The sequence below is a fragment of the Alosa sapidissima genome, chromosome 21, assembly GCF_018492685.1.
Source record: "Alosa sapidissima isolate fAloSap1 chromosome 21, fAloSap1.pri, whole genome shotgun sequence".
NCBI classification, from domain to species: Eukaryota; Metazoa; Chordata; class Actinopteri; order Clupeiformes; family Clupeidae; genus Alosa; species Alosa sapidissima.
The window spans coordinates 8434920-8452413 of record NC_055977.1 but is presented as its reverse complement, the minus strand read 5'-3'; the positions used below and the strand labels follow the sequence as shown (position 1 = coordinate 8452413).

General features: G+C 43.1%; 2 protein-coding genes across 5 annotated transcripts; one reads left to right on the top strand and one right to left on the bottom strand.

Moving 5' to 3' along the window:
• The first annotated feature begins 2171 nt into the window (after positions 1-2171).
• Positions 2172-11252, top strand: vamp1 (vesicle-associated membrane protein 1). The gene is made up of 5 exons (XM_042077440.1): positions 2172-2672; positions 3783-3894; positions 4353-4511; positions 7597-7648; positions 9474-11252. Coding segments are annotated over exons 1-5 (342 nt in total). The 5' UTR covers positions 2172-2670; the 3' UTR covers positions 9491-11252.
• A 422-nt stretch (positions 11253-11674) lies between these two features.
• Positions 11675-16603, bottom strand: si:ch211-288g17.3 (serine/arginine repetitive matrix protein 1). 4 transcript variants are annotated; one of them, XM_042076934.1, is made up of 3 exons: positions 16411-16602; positions 14017-15367; positions 11675-13929 (listed from the first exon to the last, which is right to left on the bottom strand). In XM_042076934.1, the coding sequence occupies exons 2-3, from the start codon at positions 15304-15306 to the stop codon at positions 13843-13845; spliced, it is 1377 nt and encodes a 458-aa protein (XP_041932868.1). In that variant the 5' UTR covers positions 15307-15367; positions 16411-16602; the 3' UTR covers positions 11675-13842. The 4 variants fall into 4 exon arrangements, with proteins under 4 accessions (XP_041932868.1, XP_041932867.1, XP_041932866.1 ...); XM_042076933.1 differs by having other exon boundaries at positions 11675-13938; positions 14026-15367; XM_042076932.1 differs by having other exon boundaries at positions 11675-15367; positions 16364-16603.
• Between the last annotated feature and the right edge of the window lie 891 nt (positions 16604-17494).

Sequence of the window (17494 nt, the reverse complement as noted above, 5' to 3'; positions counted from 1 at the left end):
TCAAGAGATGGGAGGGAAATAAATACTCCAAACTCACAACAAAAGAAAGGCATTTGAATGAGCAAGAAAAAAAGATAGGTGCCTCCGCCCTCTGTATAGCTTAGTATGTCTGCAGTGAGACAGGTACACGAAAAATAATAAATAAAAGCTTTGTTAGAATAATGACTTTTTAACTTTCCAACTGGCTTTCTAAGACTCCAGTATACTCATGACATCTTCAGCGTTTAACAGTGGTGAAACACTGATCTATGATCACACTGTTAAGTCTTTAGCAGAATCCTTATGTACAATACAGATTCCAGGTCAGTGATTACAGGACAACTGTGGAGTACCCAGTGCATTGACGGACTTTAAAGCTGGAGATGTTGTGAATAGCACATACTGTATATATAACAACTATGAGAGATTAACTTCAGATTAAGATTTCACCATGATACCATAACCAACCACACAGCTACCATTTCTCATCCCTCCATAATGTACAGTAGCCTAATGCAGCCTTTAAACTCTCTCTCTCAAAATATTTAACTGTAAATGAACATTCAGAATTTACTTGTATTTAACTCAGAAATTAAACATGATGGAATTACAGTCGTGTGCAAAAAAGGAACAAAAAGAGAAACAGTTATACAGTATGTGTTTAGTCTTTAGACCGGAGCTAATATTGAATGTCTGACAAAATATGCTTGTGCTGGAACATATCAACGAGACCAGTTCAACTGGACCTGTCTTAACGTGTGGGTACCAAAGACACGAGCCTTATGTTCAGATCCCTCAAGGATGCTTGAAGTAAGGAGTGGGATGTGTTCATGAATGAGAACAATGCAGAACATAGAAGTGCAAGAACTGAGCGCAAACAACACTGTGTGGTTTCCTATGACATTGTGTAACATCTGTGAGATTGAAGAGCTGCTGTTGATTGCTTGTTTTTGTTCTGTGTTGAAAATAAATGGTTTTATCGAAACATGTATCCTATATTTGCTGCCTTTCATCCAAATAGGAATGGTGTGAATGCTTCCACTTGATTTGTAATCGATTAAGTCTAGTCAGGAACAGACCTGTGATTTGACTGATGGTTTCCACCAGTTACTTAGTTCATCATTATCTGTCTGGTAATGGTCTCTCTCTCTCTCATATTTCGATCCATATATAGATATATATAGATTTATACATAGATAGATAAACGTGTGTTAGTTTGTCTTCTCCTTGGAGGGGAGACCTGCTGACCAGTGTTGGACTTCTGGGCCACATTTGTCCTCGAGATGCTGCATGCTTCTTCACAGCAAGCCTAGGCTCTATCCAGAGCAATAAGCTGAATTTATCTGTGTGTTTGTCTCTAGAGCTGTCTCTCCCAAGCTCTGAGCCAAGTTTCCAGCCTCGTCCACAGCACGTTGTGGGGCTGGCTGACTTTTTCCGAATGAGTTGAGCCGACGTCTCTCCCAAGCGATGGGCTGTTGAGCGGTGTATCTTTCCTCTTCGGAGACCCTCCTCCTCGTCTGTCCATAACTGGGCTGTCTGTCTCCCGTTGCCTGTCTCTCTTTCAATAGCTGTCCTGAGCTGACTGTCTCTCTACAGAGTTGCAATGGTCTGGCAGACAGTTCGTAGCGCTGCTGATCCAAGCACAGACCACGCCAGGGGGCTATTTACTGTTCTGAACGACTGAATGGTGATTGGAACGATGGGGGGTTGGGGAGGTGAAAAGGTTTAAAATTAAATTAAAGTTTAAACTAATGTGGAATTCGTGTTTCTGATGGATATGTCCATATGGTCTTGCCTATACATTGTATTTGGGCTAGTTACATGGTTTAAAATAGTGCGTAAAAATGTCGTCTCCAAACATATTTGGCAATTCAAGAACCGTATTTTGCTCGAAATTATATCCTGTCATAACATTAATGTTGCTCAGTCGCGAAATAAATCGTTACGGTGATTTTGAGTCGTTTCTCGCCTTTTTGGGGATGTGAAGCAAAGAACAAGCGCGCGCAGACAGAAACAGCAGACTCAACACTGCTCAGCACCGCAGTGCCTCTGTCCCGTACACGACTAGCGAAGGGAGAGAACCGCACTAGCGCAAAACAAGGGGTCGAGCGGGAGGGGATGTGCGTGTGCATGAGCGCGCGCGCGAGAGAGAGAGGCAGAGAGAGATTTGAAAATGACTTTCGCGCACTCACTCATGAGTCAAGTGGGTGTAATAAATCCTCTGGACATTCTGGCCGCTAGGTTGGGCATGTTCTCTTCGCCGGATCTACGTAACCACTACTTGTTCATTTAGGTTACGCAGCCTTTGCAGGTACAGCAACAATCAGCGGATGAAGCCAGTTCATCGTGACTTTTATCTCACAAATTCGAGATCTGGTGTTTCCTCAGCGCATCGTGTCGTCTGAGGAATTTTCCTCAACCGAATCAGACGGGTTTTTTTCCTGCGCAGCATTTTTGTGGTTGACATTCCGTGCCAGAATCAGTGCGTTTTAACAGTAATACTCCTCAGTATTACATTCGCATTAAAATACATCCTGCGGAAGAAGTTTGACATCACAGAGGAACAACCACATATTTCCCTGGGATAATACTCTTCGAGCGACCTCTCTCTCTCCCTCTCTCTCTCTTTCTGTCCCTCCCTCTCTCACGCTCTTTACTGGCGATTCAGATTATTAAGCAGTTGCCACCGAGATGTGAGTATGCGGATTTTCCCCCCATTCTAATGTTGTCTATATGCTATCTGCTAGTTTATCATGAAAATTGTGGATAACCTGTCGGTTACGTAATTGTTGAGGGTTTAGGATATTTGCTTTAAGTATTGTCATTATGTTGTTTATGCGGTTTTACCTCAACGGAGCTAACACTGCATAGCAGATAATTCAGTGTACCTGCGTGTATGCGGTCGTATAGCCTACGTTTATTTTAGAGTAACGATAAATAAGCTCACCCATAAATAGAAAATGAATGAATGGGTAGTCGGAGCGTGTTATCTAATCATCTCCAGTGAGATGCGCTACCGATTTTGTTCTTTTAGTTGATATTTGAGGTCGTCGACCATTTTTCTACGCCACACTTTTCAATAACGTCAGGATTATACATCTTGCTGTCAATTCTACACGGCATTTGAACAGATGTATATATATATAGCCTAGATATAATGTTTTTCCTTTTAAAGATAGGACAATAGTCTATATAGTCTTTGAACACCTTGAAATATATCTGGTTTGTTTGATGGCTTTGTAAAATGTAATGAGTTTGAACGTAAAAATATCCCATGATCAGTTAACTCAAAAAGTCATTGTCAGTCTTTATATATGGCATCATACCCAGTGGAGAGTTGAGCAGGCCGCTGTCAGCTAGGGCTGTAATCTACGTCACAGCCTGGTAGTCTGAGTCAGACCATCTATCAGACCTCTGTCTGCCAAATGATCTTAAAGGTTAAGAGAGAGTGCCAGCAACTCTGCAAATGCTAAACAAGCTTTATACAATGTCATCTATATAATTTCAGACAGAATAATTAAACTAATGGGAGAGACTGTGACAGAAAGTTGGACTGAATGATGTTGTCTACAGATTTCCAGTTCCTTCTGGCACTTTCGGCTCTGCACAGGCCAAAAGGCAAATTGGTTGTATGTGTGTATTGAAGAGAAAAGGAGAGGTGCAGTGCTTACGGAAGACTCTGATTGTCAACATTTCTTAAGCAATTTCTGCTGCTGTCAGCTCAACTAGACTCAGTTTGGCCCCGGATCTATAGTCAAACACATTATTTACCCCCCCGACCCCCCTCCAATTACCCCTCTCAGGTCAGCCCCAGAAGCCACTCCAGGAGCCCCAGGGGAAGATGGAGCCCCTCCCGCAGCCCCCAACCTGACCAGCAACCGCAGGCTGCAGCAGACGCAGGCCCAAGTCGATGAGGTACACTTACCCACAATCCATCAGCCAAAAAACAACACCCATGTTCTACATGGCAAAATTAAAACAATTAAGGCTAGCCATTCGTTCTGTTCTAAATATACACATCCTGGTGAAATGATTCAGTGCCTGCTAAGCACAGTAGCAGTGCTAGTATTGCAAATAATACAATACAGTCCTTACAGTCCTTCTGGCTCTGAATTCAGTAAATGTATATAGTTTGAGAGCATGCTAGAAGGATGTGGATGTATGTATACTTAATGATATAGTTGCATACATATAGTGTGACCTTGGTGACATGCCTGTCTTGTTAACATATGTCGCATTACTGCCCTCCCCCCATACACACACATGCACAACATACCACATATACCATACACAAACACACACATACACACATACATACACACACACACACACACACACACACACATACACACACCACACAAAACACAACCTAGGTGGTGGATATTATGCGTGTAAATGTGGATAAAGTGCTGGAGAGGGACCAGAAGCTGTCGGAGCTGGACGACCGGGCAGATGCACTGCAGGCAGGAGCCTCACAGTTCGAAAGCAGCGCAGCCAAGCTGAAGAACAAGTACTGGTGGAAGAATATGAAGGTGTGTCCTCCACCGAAGCTTGTGTTCATTTGAGAGACAGATTGAGGAGAAAAAAACAAAAACGAGTGCCTACCTAGTTTCCTCTGTGTGTGTCTGTGTGTGTGTGTGTGTGTGTGTGTGTGTGTGTGTAAGAGAAAGAGAGTGAAAGGGTCTGTGTGCGTGTGTGTGTGTTTGTGGGACAGACATTCTCTGGAGACAGAGGAGTGCTTTACCCCCTCGGTTGTGTATATGTGAGTCAGTTGTTTTGTGGGCCGGGGAAAGTAGGTGGCTGAGCAAGAGGAGGCGAGCAGTGCCTGGGGAAGCATCAGGGGAAGCAGGAACATGGGGTGGTGGTGGTGGTGGTGGTGGTGGTGGTGGGGTGTAGGCTAGAGCTGCCTCACCTTGGGGCTGGTGCATTGTGTGCGAGTGTGGGGATAGGCTCCACGAAGGCAGCTTAGGCGAATGCATCAGCAAGACACTGAAAAGTAGCCAAAAACATTATACACAGACTGACCTGAAGCCCACGCAGATGCATCATTGCTTTGCTGCAGGAGAAGGGACAGAGCTCTAAATACTGAGGAATATATATAATGAAGGAGTTAAGGGCTTTGTTTCTCTCCCTAGCCAGTTTGTATGAGGTTTGCACAATCACTGTGTTTAAAGGATCATTTCTACTGCCACTGAACGAAGGCAATTTAAAGTTTTTTTCTTCTTTTGTGGGAGTGTGAGAGAGAGGGAGGGAGAGAGAGAGCTATGAGGGAGGAGAGGATCGATGAGAGGTGCAGTCCAATAGTGAATTAAAGCTATAAGCAAAAGGAGAAACAGGTAAATATGAATAGAATGAATAGATCTGTGTAGGACGAGGGGAAAAGGAATATGTAGTGTGTGTGACTGTGTGACTCTGTGAGAGAGACAGTGGAGAAAAAAGAGAGAGAGAGAGAACGATAGAGAGTGCACCACAGAGTAGAGGGCCTCCATCTTTGTTTCTGTGTCTGCTGCGGCAGCACTTCACATATTACATTTTCATTCTTCCATTCGACTGCCTGCCAAAGCTTCACCCCTCCTCCCTTCCACCCTGCCTGCCACCCCCCCATATCACAGATGGTGGGGGGGGGGGGGGGGGGTGAGAGCCCCATCCAATCACAGCTCGCCTCTGCTTGTGGGGGGAGGGGGTTCCGGAATCCCAATCTGGATTACAGAGGGCCCGGATTAAATCCCAGCTGTGACTCGTGATGTAACTCTGTGCTAATCATACACTCCTCCTTCCTCTCTCTCTCTCTCTTTCTGTCTGGTTCTCTGTCAACCATGAAGCGCTCTCTTCTCTCCCTCACCCTGTGCGATGGCTCCTCCCACAGCCCCCCTCCCATCCCCTAATCTCTCTTATCTGTTGTCCCACCCCCATGATGTAGTCACCATTTATTTGCTTCTTTGCATTTCTTTGAATTATCGCACTCATACATGTTTGTATCACTGTATCAGCTTTGTTATGTTGGTTCTTTTTGCTAGATGTTTTTTAGCACTTTTTAACAGGATTCTATATTTGTGTGTATGTGTATGTGTGTGTGTGTGTATGTGTTCATTTTGTTTTTCCACCTTAGGGGTGACATTGAAAGGCATGTAGTGTGTAATCCCACTTTGCCACCTATGGGTGTGATGCAAGGCCACAGAGCAAGCAGCATTAGCGGTCTGCATCAGGGGCGTGTCTACCAGCTGTCCGTCATGACACTTAACCACACCCCTTCCATCGAGGGTCATAAACGTGTGCCTGCCGGGTCGGCACCTGACATTGTGATGACTTTCAAGCAGTTGCTTCTGTTAGTAACGGCGATGTAGTAGCAGCTTATTAAAATGTAGCAATACATTTAGTTTCAGACATACCTTCCTCTTGGACACTTTTATGACGGGATCTTTTAAGTGTTTACCTCATGCATAGCTCACTCTCATGTGTCGCGTTGTGTCGTGTCGTGTTGCGTGTAGCCGAACCAAAGCACGAGTGAGTGAGATTGACAGAAACCCTGAAAAGCGATGAGCATAATCTCCTCCTCTCAAGACAATCCTGTGCGGCTAAAAGCAGCCATAGATTAGCGGTGGGTTAGGATGAAGGAGAGGAGTGTGAGGTAATCCTGTTACATTTACTCTCTACATGAGGAAAGACACTAAATAACTGATAAATCACATGGAAATCACTACTGCTTGTTTGGATGTTCAAAATCTCAGAATGAAGATTTATTGTCCCACACAACCTTGTTCATAAAGGAATACTATAGTATTTTGGGACATACTATAGAAGTACTATAAGACTGCAGTATAGAAACACATTCAAGGGTAAGGATAATATAGAGGTGTTACAGACCATCATAGAAGTATTACTACCACAAAACTACTATAGAAATTGTATTACTATAGTTATTTTTGGTAAGGGAGTCCCAGATCCACTTGTGTGTGTGTGTGTGTTTTTAATGTACCCTTATGTTTTTTCAGAGGGGTCATTTTTTAGAGAGTTAAAACAGATACTTTGCAGTAACTGACAGGTCCAACACTCATGTGTTTCTTTCTTACAACATGACACAGTATACCAAAAGTTAGGGGCTCAGAAGGTCACTGCAAGATGAAATAAAATAACAAATGTATATGGGAGCTCCTTAGTGTACAGATCATCTATCTCTTGTATATTATAGATAGTCAGATCCTGAGGCTCAATGGTGTTTTAAGCCCCCACTGTCGACTTCAAGGCAGTGCTGCGACCGTCGACTTCAAGGCACCTAACCCGAACCTTAACCCTAACCCTAGTGCCTTCCATGCAGTGCTGCCTGGAAGACGACGTTGAGGGCTTAAAACACCATAAAATTATCCTGAATCAGACCCATCCAAATTGGCTTTTGGGATGTGCATGGCCTCTCACTGCTTCTCCAACAGTATAAAAACTCACCTATTTACCATCAAAAAAAACAAAGCCAGCAACAAAGCAACCTTTGTGGGGGGAAAAAACATCACCAACAGAGCAGCCTTCAGCAGAGAGCATTTTACTGAGGTTATCAAGCAGGGGCCGCTCTTCAGGGGTGTTTGGGTATAAAAACTCACGTGCCTCTCCTGTGCTCTCCTTCAGATGATGATCATCATGGGTATCATTGGCATCATCCTCATGGGAGTCCTTTTCAGTGAGTATACTACCCTGCTGTTTTACTATTGGGGACAGTTAAGGGTGTGAGTAGGGCTGTGCCATAGAAGAATAAGGGAATACTTTATTCATCTCGAACAAAATTTGACTAGCTCAACAGTGCATGTAAACAAACACAAGCATAAAAGTAAAATAAGTGAAGAAAAAAATGTCACGTCAGTCATCAGCCACACGTGATATTGTATCATCTATTGTATACGGTATTGTGATAATTCCTTTCCATGATAAGAATTTCTACTATATTGTCATATTGCGATACTGATGATAAAGGATAATGTACAGGGTCCAACACTAACCTCCAACACTCACCAAATGTGTAAAAAACAAATTCCATTGGTGGATGAAATAAGTGAGGTCAGTCGCAGGCTGGTTGCAGAAATAAGCCTGCTTCACTACCAACCAAGAATCTGCAGGATTCTCCTTGCATATTGGGCCTTATTTGTCAAGTACTTACAGTAAAAAAATAGCTCCTCCACATAGCTTATCATTTTTTTTTTTTTTAAACTAGAGAAAATCTGCAACTTGTATATTGTGATATGTATTCGCCTTATTCACATGGTGGCCATTGTTTAAAACAAAACGAGGCTACAGGGTACACTTACTTAATGCATTTTTGCCACCTACTGCCGATTGCATAGAACACAACAATCCTATGGTTTGTGTACCCTGTAGCCTCGTTGGCGCCACGTGAATAAGGCAAACCTTTATTGGGATATAAAATATATATTGTGATGTTGATTTTGGTCACATTGCCCAGCCCTAAGGGTAAGTTGGAGTGGTGGAATCAAAGTCAGGTCAAGGTCACCGTGGGGATGACAGACTGAAAACACTTTGTGTATCCAGTACAAAAATGTTTAGTTTACAGATTCAGCATTCAGTTGTTTTATTTTTACAAAATGTGGTCGGCATCGAGAAAAAAAGAGACAGAAATTTATAGAGGAAAGGGATAAATGTTAATGTCTTGTAGGAGCTTACCCCCTACATTAGAATTTTAATTAATGTAAAGACATTGTGAACCAGGCAGAATGGACAGCTGCAGGTGGGTGCTGCCAACTAGCCCATTTCACAAGATGGGGCCGCTGTGTAAATCAACTTCCTGTGGAACAGCACTGTCCCATAGACAGCAAAAGAAAAGTCCACAGGAAAGACAAAAGCAGGAAGACGTTTTACCCTGCCAATTAAGGCATCATTAACATCAACGAGGCCGGACACCTGGACACTGTGAAATAGGCTTATTAATCAGAGCAGAGCTTGTATGACAAAGCTTTTATTTCCCCTTCAGTGGCCACTTATGATTGGATAGACACCCAGTTTCCTCTCACTTTCTATTTTAAACTAGCAAGGGTCACTTCAAATATCTACAATTTGCATGCCTTTGTTGATAAAAAAAAGATGTAATTATGGAGAGAGAGAGACCTTTTGGATTTATAACTCTACAATTATTATGTGATCTATCATTTCTATTCTGGGGGAGACATACTATTTCTATTTAGGATATATGCAAATGAGTATATTTACTGAGAGAACAGGTGCACTTACATATGTGGAAATGTGGCTATAGCCTACTGATATTTTTTATTTAAGTGATGAGGGGTTTAGGGGCCTTATCCTCATGAAGAATGTGAAATGGTCTCAAACCATTCTGCAATGCACACTGAAAAAAACTGCAGAATGCAGAACCTGACTCCAGATCAGCAGGCAAACAGCCAAGAACCATCACAGTGGAGGCAAAAGCACAACTCAGCCTTATTCAGGGTAAAGATGACAAACGCTGATTGAATTTCTCTCTCTCTCTTTCTCTCCAGTGTACTTCTACTACTGAGCTGGTCTCTCTGTGGCTGAGCACAAGGTGATCAGCGGATCTGACGGCAGAGCCGAAGCCTTGTGTGACATCCACTCCCCCCCCCCCCCCCCTCCTATAAGCTCCTCTCCTCTCGTCCCTCTCTCCAAACTCTCACCGATGCCTTCTCATCACAACAAGCAGCGCGTGTGGATGCGGTGCCTCCTCCCTCATCTCTCTCTCTCTCTCTCTCTCTCAATCTCGGTGTGACTCCCTCAAAAAAAATGAACAAACAAATAACCCCCTCTTTCCTCTAAATGATTAGTGATGTAGTGCCCAGCCCTACATTTCTTTTTTTATATAAAGTTTTGATTTGGTATTGTTTGGATAGAGGAAGATAATGGAAACGGATGTTAGAAGGGAAGGTCATGCGGGATCTCTGTACAGCTGTAGATTTATAGTTGTCCCCTCTCGGAAGTATGAGGAGACATGCCATTGGCTCACGTGTATGGACCTGGCCCAATCACACAAGAGAGGGAGGGATAAAGAGCATTACCAGGGCAACAGACAGACAGTCAGAGCTGAGGAGGTCGAGTGAGAATAATGAAACCTTGAATTTTTTTCAAGGATTTCTTTAGCCAAAGCATACTCTCTAATGGGTGCAAGTACAGAGAGATGCTCCTACACTACAGAGGAGTACAACCGCAATCGGTTTAACAGATTAGACACAACTGTTCAATAGCCTTGACAGACTGTCAAAATCTGTCTGTTGAAATATTACTCTACTAACTTTGCACCCCTCCTCATCTGAAAGATAGAGAAGAGAAAGACTAGTAGCTAAGAACCATAAGGGGCTTGCTTGGAGAAATAGTGACTAAACTAACTTAACTCTGTTTTTAGGCAAGAGTGACACCTCCTGGGAAAATAATCAAGCAAAGTATCAGTTAGGTACTATTTATAATAGATTGTCTCATTGAACAACCAATGATTTGTTTTCAGAACTCCCCTTGACCCCTAAGAAAAAATCGGAAGGGGATCCCTAATGTACATGTATATTTTGTGGCCACTGTTTCCAGGAACACCCTGCCAGTCATCAAAAAGATGGGCATTGGTTACTGATAGCATTTCTTGTTTTGACCTTTACGGAAAGTAGCATTCTAGCTTTAGGTGTCTGTGTATGTGTGTTTCATTTTTAATGTACAGTGTACAGGCAGGGCAAAGATAGGTTTGGATGTCGGGCAAAACAACGTGTGCCTTAGAGAGTTTCGCCTGAGTTGAGCGTGTTCCGGACCTAACCAATCAGTCTTAAATGACAATGTGTCCCCTCTCCCGTCTTTGCTTTGTATCGCATTTGTAGGAGTGGCACCTGACCAGTGTGTGTGTGTGTGTGTATATATATATATATATATATATGTGTGTGTTACACCCGTGAAGCTTGCGACGTGACTCTCTATCGCACACATTCCTTTTGCCCTGCTTTACTTTCCACACCGAAAAAGTCCACAACTTATGCAAATATTATTGTTCGGTTAACATTCAGATGTTATCTGCAAAATATGTTTTTTGTGAATAAAATGCACGTTCAATGAAGTCAGATTTTAAAAAACATAGCAAAATGTCATGAGAACATGCTCAAGTTATATGAATATTGCACTCAACAGGTTGTCACCATGCAATGAGCCGAGTGAAAAGCCAATAAGAACATATCAGTTGAGCTTGAAAGGTACTTCAGAGAAAGCTGCTAAATTGTGGTTCTTTAAAAGCATGTCTGTTTGCATATCATTCTAATAAAGTGATAAACGTGTTTGTGTGTGACTTCGCTGTCTGGTGAAGCCTCCTTTCCTAGATCTATAAGCAAAATTTGTTTCCCCTTAATAACAATCAAAAACCTATGCTACATTTACACTTCGGTGTGTGCTATACACACAGTATGCATGCAAACGTTTTGCACCAGGTTCACCAGTTGGGTTTTCTTTAGATGGGATCAAGAATGGAAGCAGCAGTTGCCCAAAGATTATATTCATAGGGAGTGAGTTGCTCCAGGGAGTCTGGCCCTGCAATTAATTGACATCTGTAAATCGCTTTGAATAAGTGTCAGCCAAATATATAAATAAAGATTATATTAAAAAAAATATGTACTTCTAGCCCTTCATCTAGTCAACACATTTATTCTAAGCAATGCTATAGTTCCATGTTGACAGTATTGACAGACAACACCAAATAGACTTATGTTCAACACTGAAAGAATAGACTTTATTTAGTTGAAGGAACACTAAATAAACATACATAATGTAATTTGTTACAGGAAGGAAACATGCCAGCAAAAAGGGAGAGCAAAAGCCTTTCATGTTGTAGCTGAGGCCTTGCATTTACAAGAGGCCTTACCATCTACAAAACAGTACTTGAAACAGTGGGAAAAACACATCAATCTACCTCTATTTAAAAAAATTAAAATTATCCCAACAAAATGAAGTACTCAAGTCTCAACAATAAAGTTTGACCACGTGGATCAAAACCCAATAGAGTTCCTTCTCCTGTGACTGTCATGAGGTGTCGCTTTACTAACATAAGCAGTAGGACAACCAAGTAGCTTTAACAACACAAAATTAACTATCAAATTTTGAAATACAATCATTTCCCTTTCATGAGGCTATGTAATATGACACATTGAAGGCTATACCATCTTCCTGTTCTTTGATTTCACTAAAATGCATGGTTTCATGATCATGTGCATTTCCAATTTAACCACCTTATCAGGCTAACATAATTGTTATAGAAAATAACATGTCCATCTAAAATGTCAGATGCTTAAAACAGGTCAACAATGACACACGAAAACACAAAGAAAACTCACAGGCCAAATTAAAAGTGAGCTTGTTTTCATTTGTAAAGAAGATAAAAAAAATACAGGCAAAAATTAAAAATTCTTGAAACACATTCTTTAAAAACAAACATAAAAGCACACTGGCTGACATAACAGGGGGCACATCTAAAAGATCTACCAAATAACAGTTGCTTTCACTCTTAATACAGCAAGTAGCTTTTGGTGTTACAAAAAATGTTTCTTGACTTAAATCATGATTCTTGCAATTGTGACATTGTAGGTCTAGACATCTTTCAACATTTTTTTTTTACAACAATAACCACTGACTACCTTGAACAACACTAATGAAGTAATCAGTCCACCCTGGGAGTCCCAACTCTCTTTCTTAAGACTGACACAGACCGCAGGTGATCACCAGACAACTGACACACGATCAGTGACATAATCCTCCTTTCTATTTTAGTGAATGGGACAAGACATAGAGCAAGCGACCAGACCATCAGGTGACAACCGCCAGCTAAAATGAGCTTTATGTCTATTTTTAACATGATGTGTCTAAACATCTTAATGACATTAGATGGGTTTGGTCTAAGTGTCAATACAAAGCACAAGTAGCATAGGCTCCCCAAGGGACTACTGTTGAAAAAATTGTTTAGGATCTCCAGTTGGCAACAACATCTTGAGGGCTCAGTATATCGGTGGTTACACACAGTTGCGTTCCGTCAACGCGTTACAGTGGGTGTTCCAGACGGTCGGGGGTGCGTAGCCTACTATGCAAGTAGGCCTATAACCGTAATTTGATTGGCTGGTGCCTTCTGTTGCTCTCCGTCAGTGCAGCAAAAGTTTAACTTTGACAGGGGCGACAGGAGCAACACGACCCAACGGACCCACAATTCAGTTCGGCAACGGATGAAATAAGCCCATATAAAGTGGACGAGCTGCACCTCCAGCACTGCACGCAACTGTGTGTAAGCACCGTATTTAACACAGTGGTCACCGCGCACGTCGAGGTGTGACGTCATCTAATCCCCATTCTTAAAATTTCATTATCAAAAGAATTTATCTTTATTATTTTACTACTTTAATTTAAGTTGTGCGAGTTAATTAACCTATAATGTTTGCTTAGGATATAGGCAATGCCAACATGTCGGGCTACAGTTGCGTACGTTGCAGTGCTGGAGACGCATCCTGTCCACTTCACATGGGCTTAACTGTTAACCGTTGCTGAACTGAATTGTGGGTTAATTGCGTCGCGTCGCTCACGTTGAGAAGTTCAACCTTTGCTGCACTGACGGACGGCACCAGCCAATCAAATTACGAACAAGCGAACAACAGACGGCACCAGCCAATCAAATTACGGTTATACCTTAAGTCATTTGCATAGCTACCATCGGGAACACCCACTGACATGCGTTGACGGAATGCAACTGTGTGCGGAAGCAGTGAGCGCTTTACTTACATTTGGAAAGGATAAACAGGCATTACATATACTGTTCATCTCGTTAAAAAAATAAAACGTTGGCAGAGTCAACTTATCAAGGCCTCCTTTTTTCTTACAACCCCGGGCATCTCACACGGCTCTTGAACGCGACGAGGCACCCCGCTTGATGGGGATCTTCTTCCCACTGGACCCACTTTTGCCAACTGGCGGCTCGCTCTCCTCGACCTCTTCGACCTCCTTAGTGACGAGGGTCTTCTTCCCACTAGACCCACTTTTGCCAACTGGCGGCTCGCTCTCCTCGACCTCTTCGACCTCCTTAGTGACGAGGGTCTTCTTCCGACTAGACCCACTTTTGCCAACTGGCGGCTCGCTCTCCTCGACCTCCTTAGGGACGAGGGTCTTCTTCCCACTAGACCCACTTTTGCCAACTGGCGGCTCGCTCTCCTCGACCTCCTTAGGGACGAGGGTCTTCTTCCCACTAGACCCACTTTTGCCAACTGGCAGCTCCTTCTTCTCAACCTCCTCGACAAAAGCGGCATTGCCCTCATCCACACCCTGAAGTTCGTCTTCATCCTCTACGGGGGCCAGGATGTCATCATGCCCCTCTTCTACTGGGGCTGGTTCTGTGCTCCCATTGGCTGCTGTTGCCGCCTGTCCATTCTCTTGCCCCTCCTCCTGGGCCAGCGCAGTTGGCTCCTGCTCCGCTTCTTCACTGCCAGAGGTGAGGTCAGCTGATTGGGCTTTCCGGGGTCGACCCCTCTTGCGTGGAGGGCCGTCATAGGCCGGCTGAGGTTCTGGTGTTTTTGCCCTCCAGTGCCTTTTCTTCTTGCCGAGAGAGCCCCGTGGTCTGCCCCTTTTCTTCGGCGTACCATCATCCACAATCTGCTTCATCTTTTTAGGGGATACAGACCCAGACCCAAGTGGTCGACCTCTCTTTTTTGGCGGGCCATCTGCTGCCACCTCCAGAGACCGTTTCTTACTCCCCGGTGGACGGCCTATCTTCCGTGGGGTTCCATCACCAGCTGTGGCCTTCCCCGAGCCCAGCGGTCTCCCCCTCTTCCGACCTGGGGTAAATGGGAGACGCCGAGCTTTGGTTGTTGAACCGGGAGGTCGTCCCCTCCCTCTCTTGCTAGGGGTCCCATTGGTGGCGGCAGCAGCAGCACCCTTAGAGGGGGTTCTGCTGGGGGTTGAGTCAGACTTACGAGGGCGCCCCCTTTTACGCGGCCCACTGGGGGTCTGGGAATCTTTAACGGGGTGGATGCGCGGACGCCCCAGCGGTTTTGATAGTCTACGCTTCCTCTGCTTTGACTGCTGCCTCATCTTCTTATCCGCCTCCTCCTCGTCTGGTGACAGTGGTGTCTTTCTTGGCCGACCCCTCAATCTTTTCTTGGGCCGTCCACGTTTGCGTTCCTGTTCCTTGGGCGCAGAGACAGAGAAGAACTCGATGACTTTGGGGACCCGGGAGAGCTTCCTCGGAAATAAATTTATCTTAGCCTTTTTCACGGAGCCCTTTGGTCGACCTCTGCCTCGTTTGGATGGCGATGGGCTGCCATTGGGAAGAGCCTCCCCTGAGTCACTGGGTTCTGCCGTCATCTCCTCTGGGCAGTCAGGTGATGCCAGAACAAGTAGTAAGGATAGTAGTAAGGATGTCCCTCTGCAGAGCAAACATGGATAAAATCATTCTCATCTTCATACCAGAGTAAACACAACAGGGTTTTGCAAAATTCAGAATTGAATTGAGAATGACTGACTTGGTGAAAAACAGGATCTAGAATTACAATTTGAATTTGAGTTCGAAATTCGAAGAAATCCACATACACAATTTGAGTACAGTGTTTAACAATGAAGCTTTACAGTAGCCTACAGGGGAGCCCAGGGCACAGGGTAAGTAAAGTGGGGTTAAATGTAACATGGACTTTTTCCTAGTTGCATAAGCCTGATACACAAAAACTGGAAAAATGGAAGCCTGACAAAACTTTTTCTAACCTGGTAACCGGTCATTCATTCAGAGATAATAACAATATCTAAGCTACTCAAATCAAAATTCGTTAAAGGTAAAAAAAAAATAAAAAAAATTGAGCCAACTGTTACTTGAGCTAAAATAAACTAAAAAGTTTTACAGTCCACATTTTGCATAGCATTGAGCTAAAGTCCGATTCATTTTCATTTCAATAATCTGTGTTGGTTTTGAACGTTTAAACCTATTTCTATTGTCTTTCTGTTTATAGCCCCTGCCTAACTATAATAACTATGGTGGTAATAAGAATCACAACCTTGTATTTCTAATGTGACCATCAGTGAGGTAATTATTTTAAGGACATCCACGCCCCCCTGTCCAACATTTGCAACACAGCAACACGATTGTTCCTAGCTGGCTAAGCTAACGCTAATAAAATCAATGTGGCCACCATGACTTAGCTAGCTAACTATAATTATGCGCTTCAAGCCATCACAGAAGCATAGTGCTGGAAGGATGGATATGATATGCATGTTATTTGTATTATATATATAAAGACCGTTTTGCAATTGCAAATAAGGGCGAAGCTCGCCTGCCCCGTTTTTGGTCAGATCCATAGTTAACGTTACCTAACATTTTGCAGGGAACCATAGCCTAAGCTAACCTTAGCCATTTATCTAGCTCAGTACCCACCTAAGATTATTGGTACAAATGCTACAACGTGCGCAGTGTGCAGATACCTGTAGCAATCCAGATTCCAACCGTAATTTCACTCCTTCACAGTGTGACAAAAGCAGCGGCGTTCACAAATAATGGTGCGCACACTTTTTAAATATTTGAAACTGTTTGCAAGGGGCTTTTCTCCGCCTTGGTTCACGTACACCGAGTACTTCCGGTTGATCCAGTTTAAACAAGAGCGGAAAAAGCCTCCGAGAACGCGACCAGGCGCATTTTCTTTTAGCCTGCAGTCATGATTGTTCCTACAACACAACGTTCCTATTAGGCTAACCCTTTTTTTCCTCGTGTTTCGACAGGATATGTAGCTACACAATTTAGTAGGCCTATTGTGTACTCGTTTTACTACATAATGCTCTTGTTTTAGGCTACTAGGCCTACGTAATGCTCTTGTTTTACTAAATTGTGATCTCATTTTATTAGATTGTGCGCCCAACCAGAGACCAACTAATGAGGAGACAGCACTCAAATAATCTGCCATAGGGGGTTAGTTCGTAACGCAAACATAGATAGAGATAGATAGATAGATAGATACTTTATTGATCCCCAGGGGAAATTCAAGGTCTCAGCAGCAGCATACATACAACACAAACACATTCTTTCTTTAACAGCAGAAAGAGTAATTAAAGTATATAATATAGGCTAAAAACACAACTAAGCAGTAAGGACAGTAGAAGATAAAGAATATGCTAAATATACTAAAATACAAATTATACTAACACTTAATACAATATATAAAAATATACTAAAATACAAATTACAAAAATACAAATTATACTAACACTTAATCTAAATCAATTCTAAAAACAGTATCCACATAGTGGTGATTAATAAATCAGAGGCGCTTGCAATGACTGAGGCAGGGACTGAGCCTGTGATTCTCTGTGCATAGTAAGGTATGGTAAGGTGCTCTGTGTGAATGAATGAATGTCGTCTACAGGCAGTCGTCTACACATCTTCCGCCGACAAAAGTTGACATGTGACTACATCGTGCAATTCATGTCCTGTGATCTCGCAGCTGGAGCAAGGTTGGTGTGTCGTGATTCGTGAAGCATCACGCAAGCAGTTCTATCCGAAATAGGCTAAATC

Bases quoted from the DNA above. Each gene is read 5' to 3' on its own strand.
- vamp1 (XM_042077440.1), top strand. The intron at 3,895-4,352 runs GTACACTTACCC...AACACAACCTAG, and splicing joins CGCAGGCCCAAGTCGATGAG to GTGGTGGATATTATGCGTGT. The intron at 4,512-7,596 runs GTGTGTCCTCCA...GCTCTCCTTCAG, and splicing joins ACTGGTGGAAGAATATGAAG to ATGATGATCATCATGGGTAT.
- si:ch211-288g17.3 (XM_042076932.1), bottom strand. From the start codon at position 15,306: ATGACGGCAGAACCCAGTGACTCAGGGGAGGCTCTTCCCAATGGCAGC.